This window comes from Dermacentor andersoni, chromosome 10 (assembly GCF_023375885.2).
Source record: "Dermacentor andersoni chromosome 10, qqDerAnde1_hic_scaffold, whole genome shotgun sequence".
NCBI lineage: Eukaryota > Metazoa > Arthropoda > Arachnida > Ixodida > Ixodidae > Dermacentor > Dermacentor andersoni.
In genome coordinates this window covers 94,184,850-94,192,836 of record NC_092823.1, presented here as the reverse complement: position 1 = coordinate 94,192,836, position 7,987 = coordinate 94,184,850, and the positions used below count along the sequence as shown (strand labels likewise).

The 7,987-nt window shown below is 46.1% G+C and overlaps 1 protein-coding gene across 1 annotated transcript; it reads right to left on the bottom strand.

Moving 5' to 3' along the window:
- Positions 1 to 2,175: 2,175 nt before the first annotated feature.
- On the bottom strand, positions 2,176 to 4,677 carry LOC126544400 (uncharacterized). Its single transcript, XM_050191716.2, has 2 exons — positions 4,356 to 4,677; positions 2,176 to 2,510 (listed from the first exon to the last, which is right to left on the bottom strand). The coding sequence occupies exons 1-2, from the start codon at positions 4,666 to 4,668 to the stop codon at positions 2,290 to 2,292; spliced, it is 534 nt and encodes a 177-aa protein (XP_050047673.1). The 5' UTR covers positions 4,669 to 4,677; the 3' UTR covers positions 2,176 to 2,289.
- Positions 4,678 to 7,987: the final 3,310 nt, after the last annotated feature.

Genomic DNA, 7,987 nt, shown 5'->3' with positions numbered 1-7,987 from the left:
TCGCATGTACGCCGAAAATTCATCCGGTGAAACCCCCTGCATATGTGCGAAAAAAAGGAAGAGATGCGCGCGATTGGCTGCACCAGTAGTGACGCCATTGCTCTCCGTCGCAGCCAAGCGCACGCGCAGCAATTTCTTGCCTGCTCTCAAATGGGCAGGCAAGAAACCCTGAGAACTCCTGAGGAGCAGGCAGCTTTCGATCAGCAACGCTGCGAGCAGAATCCGGAACGAGCTTATCTACGCCGTGCCGATGCCGCAGCCCGGACACAAGAACAGGCTCGTACAGCAGAGCGCAAGCAACAGCTGCGTACCGAGGGTCCGGCAGCTTACCAAGCCGTCGTTTAATGACCCGTCGGGATTAACCAACTGATAAACAACGCGACCGCACGTTTCATTGTAGCTGGTTAACCAAATGTAAGAAGTGCTCGGTGATTGTTTTTCTCTCCCTCTTAGCGCCTACGGCAAGCACCTATGCGCATATAGCACACGGCTAAAGCATGACGTCACATGCGCAACCCATTAGACAAGTTTGAATGAGCCTGCGTAAAGTATTATGCCCATAAAATTCATTTATAGCTCCTACGAGTGTTCCTACAGTGTTCCTATAGCTCCTACGATGTTCATCTTTATGTATATATCAGCGCGCACAATTAACAACATTGCCTTTTCCTAAGTTATTGTACCACATACTGATTATAAAACTTCAGCATCCGCAACCATTGCGGTCAGTACCAACGGCTAACAATCCCTCGGCGAGTTATAGCATTGACACATTGAATAAAATATTAAACACAGTTTAGAAATGCAAAGCCAGTGCTCTATCTGAATTGGCACAACGCTGCAGGTACCGTGGGGTGTATTGGGGGTTCCGCTCCCACCGACCTCAGAGTAGCCTTTCTTAATTTTTCCTTTGTTAAGAGCCTGAAGTATATGACAAATTTCGCCCTCACCTTCAATTTCCTAGCAGTTCAGTAACGAAATTTCTCTATTTTTTCCTTACATTGTTTGTTGCCTTCTTATGGGTTTTTTTTAAGTATCCCGCCCATATTGCGCTGCTGCTCTGAATATTTTCGCTTGCCCTCATTACGGGATACAGATGTTTTATTGCACTTCTTTTCCTTCTTAATGCGATTAACCTTCTTTGCCTACTTCAGGCATATTGAGCCTGTCTGTCTGTCCATCTATCTATCTCTCCATCCATCTATCTATCCTCTTACGCCCACGCAGTAGCCCACATTGGCTACCGGCTTGGAACTCCAGATACGTACTCGCGATTGTAATGCTGTCGTGGTCGTTCAATTGTCATTCTAGGTCCGTCATGGAACTCTAGTTATGACGTCGTCGCCTCGCGCTCTTGCAGTAATAGTGGACCAAGTTGCCTAACAGCTTGGTCCACTACGTATGCCCTGAACTCGTGATGTCGTCGAAATCATTGCATAATCATTCTAGCTTGGTAATCCGACTGTCGTCGTCCTGACATATTCTTAGGTTGATGTAACGTTGACGGACGTTGACGTCCTGACATATTCTTAGCTTGACGTAAAAGCCAGGACAACTGTCGTCGTCCTGGCTTTTCTTAGGTTGACGTAAGCGTCTCGTCTGACATATTTGCGTTGAGGAAGACGACGTTCGAGTTTGATCACAATAAAAAATAAGCACATGCACGTGTTGATGGTCGATTTAATGTACTTACCTATCTGCGTAAAATAACAAATAACGCGCACAGCTAAAGGCATTAGGACAAGGTTTAAAGCGCAGGAGTATATGCACCTACGTAAGACAAAACTTTGCGTAGCGCAACACATACGATAAGGAGGGTGAATGCCGAAAAGCAAAATCAAATGAACATATGATATCGGTGACGAATCCTGATAGCAATACCGATGACCCTGCAAACCTATTCGTAAACATTTCTGTAATTTTTTGATTGCTCAACTTCGCTTTCTTCTACATCCTTGGCAAAAATGTTCACCTAATGTCATGAAAACGCGGAGGTAAAGATTCATATTGTGGTCTCTAACAGAGTGGACGTCGTTTATATTTGTTAGAATCACTGTTTTTTGTGCCAAGGAGGGTGCTTTCGCTTCAGAAGGCACAAGGGTATTGAAGGTATCGGTGGTATTCTAAATTCAGCTGCCGCAGCGTGTTCTCATTAAGCCGTAAACAACAGATGCATTAGAAATCGTACAGCGCGTTTATCGGCAGCGAATAAAACAATAAAACACGAAAGATCAGCACAGCTGAGCGTTTTCTACTAAAGCCGCGTCTTGCAGCCAAGTGGCCCTTCGGTCAGCCATGGCCAGCGCCGGTGTCGTTGGCCGACCGGTGGGCACCCGCCTTCTCCGGGGCCGGGATGTGTCCCAGGCGGAAGAGGAAGACCGCGTATGCGACGACCGCCAGGAAGGCGGTCACCAGCACGACCACGCAGGCCAGCGAAGCTGCCGAGGCGCCGTACCACGAGCGTCGAGCCTTGGCCTCTCCCGACATCATCTCGGTGACGGTGCGGTCAGCTGCGCAACGAAGAAAATGTTGTGGAAGGCCACTAAAAGGCCACCAGTGTCACACTAAGTACAGATATAACTGATCTGATAGCAACGATGACGAAAGCAATGACCAACACCACAAATACTACGTCATGACGACGAAAGTGGGGCTATGGTGACAGCCCGACAATGACGACGAGAAATTATGGAGCTTTAGAAACAGCTTGGCCCAAGCTGTTATATCCCTAAATTCTCTCGCCTTTCTGTGTACTCTTGTTCCAATTCTTACTACGCAAAAAATAAGAGTTCCGCGACTATGTTTACCTAATCAGTCAGCCTTTATTTGTCCGTGAGTTTATCACTATCCTATGATACTTTTGTAAATGCAAAGAATTTATTTCAAATCGTTCAACGCGTAGACTAAAACGTTGTCTTCTTTATAGCACGTCTGTGTAAAAGATCATCGAATTGACTTCAATCTAAATCTGATTGATTGATTCAGTTTAATGTTCTAACACAACAGACCAACTGTAGCTTCTAACTGTTCATTCAAACGCGTTCTTTAAGTAGTCAAGTAGTGTCGTTTGCTACAAGGGGCAGCGTTGCAAGCGGAAATGAAAGATGTTAAAAGAAACTCACGCGCCAGGCATCGTGTTCGCCAAAATGAATGCCTGGAATGGAAAAACTTTATTATGCAACTTGATGGGATGCTCGCCTATGTGAGAAGAAATGGGAAAGGGCAAGACGGGGGTAAACTTATATCATACCAATGATTCCAAGGCATAAGACAAGCTGACTGGCTGTCTCTAATTCCGAAGGCTTGTCCGTACCCTATAATGAAGCCTGCTCTTTTCATAAAAACTGTCCCTCACCTTTACATTTGCTGCCGAAGCTCGCGACCTTAAGATAAAGGAGAGGCCATTTTCAGAAAAAAGACCACTTGTCTTTCAAAGGTGCACTTAAATTTAAATACATGAGCGTTTTTATGACAAACGTCGTTCAGTTCGCTCAGCATAGGGGATCGCTTGCTAAAACCGCATTTAAAATATGTTATTATATTATAACTCATATATTTGCAACCTTACTACCTACGTGTCTTACAGTGGTATCGTCGTGTAGACAAACGTCATTATTCGATCATGCGTGGGTCACGTAAACAGACGGGTGCCATGCTCTCATCACGAATAACGCTTACGGAGCTAAATTTAGCCTTACACACGGAGTTCGGAGATGCATTGCTCGGCAGTACGCTTGTCCGTCCCAGCGGGAATGGTCGCGTTCGGAGTAGCTCACTCTGTCATAGTAGTTATAATCCGTCAAACTGAAACGTATGCTTATCAGTGGCAGTAAGGCTTGCAAGTGTGCGAACATTTCCAGCAATTTGACGGTTGCCTGAGTGTGGCGCCACTGCGTCCGGCACGTAGGATCCTTAAACGGCGAGAAGAGGCTCTGGCAGCAAGACATAGAGAAGCCAACCTACGATTACCACATTTGACCACGGAGGGCCCACTGCGAGTAATGAATGAGCACGAATGCAAGATTAGACTCTAGGATTTCCACTAGCTGCATCATAAGTCATGCACGCTTTGTAATGCGTAAATAAAAGCCCATTGGTGTATTTGGTCACATCATTTCAGTGCACTAGTGATAACACACCTGCAGCAGCACATAGAAGGCAAATCATCTACTCCACTGTGGCTGCGTCCACGATACTGCCTACCCAATATTTCTTGCATTCCGCCAACGTTCAAATTGACTGTCTCAACCGGAAATCGAATTTCATTTGGTTCGGTCCGCGCTACCACTTTCCCTGGGGCATTTTCTAAAGATTACGCTCCTAGCTCCACACGAGGGTAACACCCAAAGCGGTACCTCTGACCAGCGCTGGCTTCGGCCGCTCCCCGGCCCTGTCGGAAGAACCGAGGCTGGATCGCCGCGAGGGGGCGTCCTCGTTCGATCCGACGGGGTTGTCAGACGACAGGCTCTCGCAGCTGTTGACGGGCGCCCGCGGACCCTCGTCGTTCAGCGCCGACAGCTGCTGCAGCTCGTGCAGGCTCAGGCTCATCATCTCGAGCAGGTTCGACTCCAGGCCGTCGTTGCTCTCGGCCACCGTGCGGTTGGTGGCGGACGACGTGGTCGTCGGGTCTTCGCTCGCATCGTCTTGCGTGGTGGACACCGTCGACATAGCGGCTGGTCTTCGTCTTCCTCCTCTTTGTAGATAACAACGGCTCGTGACTTTCCTGTGGAATTATTACTTGGTGTCGATGTTGATTTCGGCCCGCTCAGAAATCTTCTAGCAAACCATGGAATCCCGTAACGAGGCTGTGCTCGGGTCGTAATGCAATGGACTAGGTGTTTACTGTGTCTTCACGCTCTTTCTCTTTTAAAACACAGCGGCAAGGCAACTGTTTGCAAACGTAATTTCGCACTAAAATTAGTAGAGGACACTCTGGTCCTGTGATGGTTCGTCCGAATGATGGTTAGTACACAAGATCTATATCCGAGCAAGTTGTTAAGCCAGCATCCTTAGGCAATTGAAGATTACATAGATTTGATCTTCGTGCTTGAGACTGCCAATTTCATTGTGACTTTATACGTTACGCTTTATTTCTCTAAATTCCCAACAACTAGTCATTTTCTGATTACAACAGGGCATTGAATCACAGCGCAGAATCTTAATCACTGTGAGTTGTTCCACAATAGCACAATATATTGTTGAAAGCGATCAATCTTCAATATCACAAAGCCATTAGAAGCCAGAAGACGAAGGGCTTGTTGTGGCTAGGTAGTACACTCTAGCGTAGGAATCCTGTGTTGGTTGTAGGACAATAGTTTCAGTTCTCTTAGACACTATCAGCAGAGTTAAGCGCATTTATTTTGGTAGGAAACTCAACATTGTTTCAAACTATTGTTTGCACGGCGCCGCAAGATAGGGTCACGTAGCGGTTCCGGCTAGAATACTGGACAGCATGCTCCAAATTCTCGTTATTGTCGCCTGCAGCGTGAAGGAACGGGCAACGAAGAATACGCAAACATGACACAAGACAGCACAAGCGCAGAACACCCAAGGGAATATTTTACTTCAAAGCATCAGTACGAAGGAGACGAAATGACTCCATATGAACTCACCTAAGTAACAATTTTCCTTCTTTATCGATCAGGCGTTTAAGGCTATAACCTAATCTGACCCAACATATCCTAGCCTATAAACCTAAGCAACCTCCCATCGCAGAATCGGCTTGAATGGAAGCATTTAACTGGTCAGCAGCCGAGGTAAGAGAAACGTTTAGAGGAGTGACGGGAAAAAAGCGGAGAAATTATTGATAGAGCCGGTGTTGTTACAGGCATAGGTAATGGTACCATGTATAGATAGAAATTTTAATGAAGACAGAAAACAACAAGAACAAAGAGACAAACTGCTACAGTGCCAGAAAGGTAGTGAAGCTTGGTTAGCTCAATCAGGCTACCGGACCATTCTCACCTCTCCGTTTCAATGTCTCAAATAGGGTGCCAACAGAGGCCATCATCATCACGTACACACAGCTGTTTGTGCTTGATGTACACGACACCAAGCAGATATGGGTAATATGAATGAATTTAAGGTTTCTATTTCATCTGCGCAAGTCTAGGCTGCCCAGTTTTTCAGAAATTTGTCCTTCTGGCTATGCAAAGCCTACGTACAGCCTATCGACACAAGTAACCATAAGTATGTAACGTGATAGAACACTGCACTGAGAAGCAACATTCTCACTATATGTACCTTTTTTTCGTCGCCGTCATTAAACACTCGATGGCCTGCGCTTCATGTGTATCTACTGTCTCAGTTATTTAGGCCTGTGTTCAAATTGTTGCTTCGCAGCACAGTGTTGCAACATGGCACAGCGCCAACTGGCCTAATATAACGTTTTATTGTAAGTGAGCTTGATACATTGTATCACTATTATCTCACCCCTAGTAACAATGAGTTTCTTCTCAGCCCCTTCCTTATGAGTAGAGTGGCAAGCTAGATGATTGTAACTTGAGGCCGGCCTCTCTGCTTTTTCTCAAATAAATAATAATCTCTCTCTCTCTCTCTCCGAATAGGTGGTGATATTCAGGAAGCCTGGAGGCATCAATCAAGGTAAGGCGTAAAGTAGGCGTATGTAGGCTATATGTATGTATATGCGTATGTAGGCTATAGGCGTATAGGCATATGGTAGGCTATATGTAGGCGTGAAATGAAACAGTTCATAGGCTATATACAGACAGGTGAAGAGGTTATTTTCTGACATCAGTTCGCCACTTTTTATTTCCTTTCATCAAGTGTATGCAGGGGTGCTAGTGTTCCATCCTCCATATCTTCCTTTTCTAATAACGGCGAAACAATTCATAACTTCTTGCTAAATATTTAACTCCTCTTATAAAAAGACTTCGGGAGCATCATTTCAATAGGGCTGAAACAAGTTTAACTACTTACTACTCTTAGTATATTTTTCCTAACTCCTGTTCTCCAGCACTGTCTTGAATATGTTCTATCATTCAGCAATTTCCAATTGATTCAGGACGGCTACATTGCTCAAGATTCTCTTTATGCCCTAATATTATTTCCTTTTCTAGGTCATTCTTCTATCTTCCTTAGCACTTGTTTGAACATAATATGAATTTACAATGTTACATTTTTCTTTGGTGGTCACCCATAATAACTGTACAAAGTATTCTTCGAAGGAATCAAATCAGACTGAATATCCGGCCCTCCTGTTTTGAACTGTCTAGTTTTGTGAATGCAGCTCTGTGGGCTTCTCGCCTCGACGAAAGTTTACACATGGGATTCCCAGAGCCCTCTGCGCATTTTAAACATAACAGGCATGCGTGAGACACCACTACGCGCTACAGTAACTGTCTTTTGTTCGTATTATATGGGCACCCGAGGTGAGTTCGCGCCGTCGTCGTTGCCGTGATGTCCCGTATAAATTCCAAAGCGCAATAACATCGCGTCCCGCACCATATGGTGTGGGGCTGCGAGGTAAAGCGTGCGAGAGTGAGCCGAGAAGGATGGTGCCGCGTCGCGTGCCGCCTTCCCTTGCCGAATGTTGGAGGTCACTTCATCATCCGCGCGCTAGAGGGAGCAGGTAGGCGCATAAATTCTCTTCTAGCTGGACGTAGTAGTGCACGGCTACCCGCACGGTCTAGTGCTTACGCGGCTCACGTGCCGTATCCCGGAGGTAACCTACGGTGGATGCAAATGCAAAGGGCCAGACGAGGTGCCTAGTGGCTTCATTCGTGCTGCCCTCCCGCGCGCCTATTGTTCGAGGTCACGTGATCTCAGTTTCCAAGGCGCGTTTAAAATGGAGGCAATACGAAGAGAAAGCTCGCCGGCGCCGGCGTTCTTGATCACGCCAGCGTTGTCGCAGCAAATTTTTGTGGTCGTCGAGTGAGATCTGTTCATGCTTGCCTCTGCGCGCATGCGACTATGCTTCTTAGCTTACTTTATAAGAGAATCTTTACTGTAATTTATACAAACCTCA

What these genes read in the sequence shown, in the direction of transcription:
- LOC126544400 (XM_050191716.2), bottom strand. Translation starts at nt 4,668, where the DNA reads ATGTCGACGGTGTCCACCACGCAAGACGATGCGAGCGAAGACCCGACG. An exon ending in GAAGCCAGCGCTGGTCAGAG is followed by an intron (nt 2,511 to 4,355) that starts GTACCGCTTTGG and finishes TTCGTTGCGCAG; the next exon opens with CTGACCGCACCGTCACCGAG.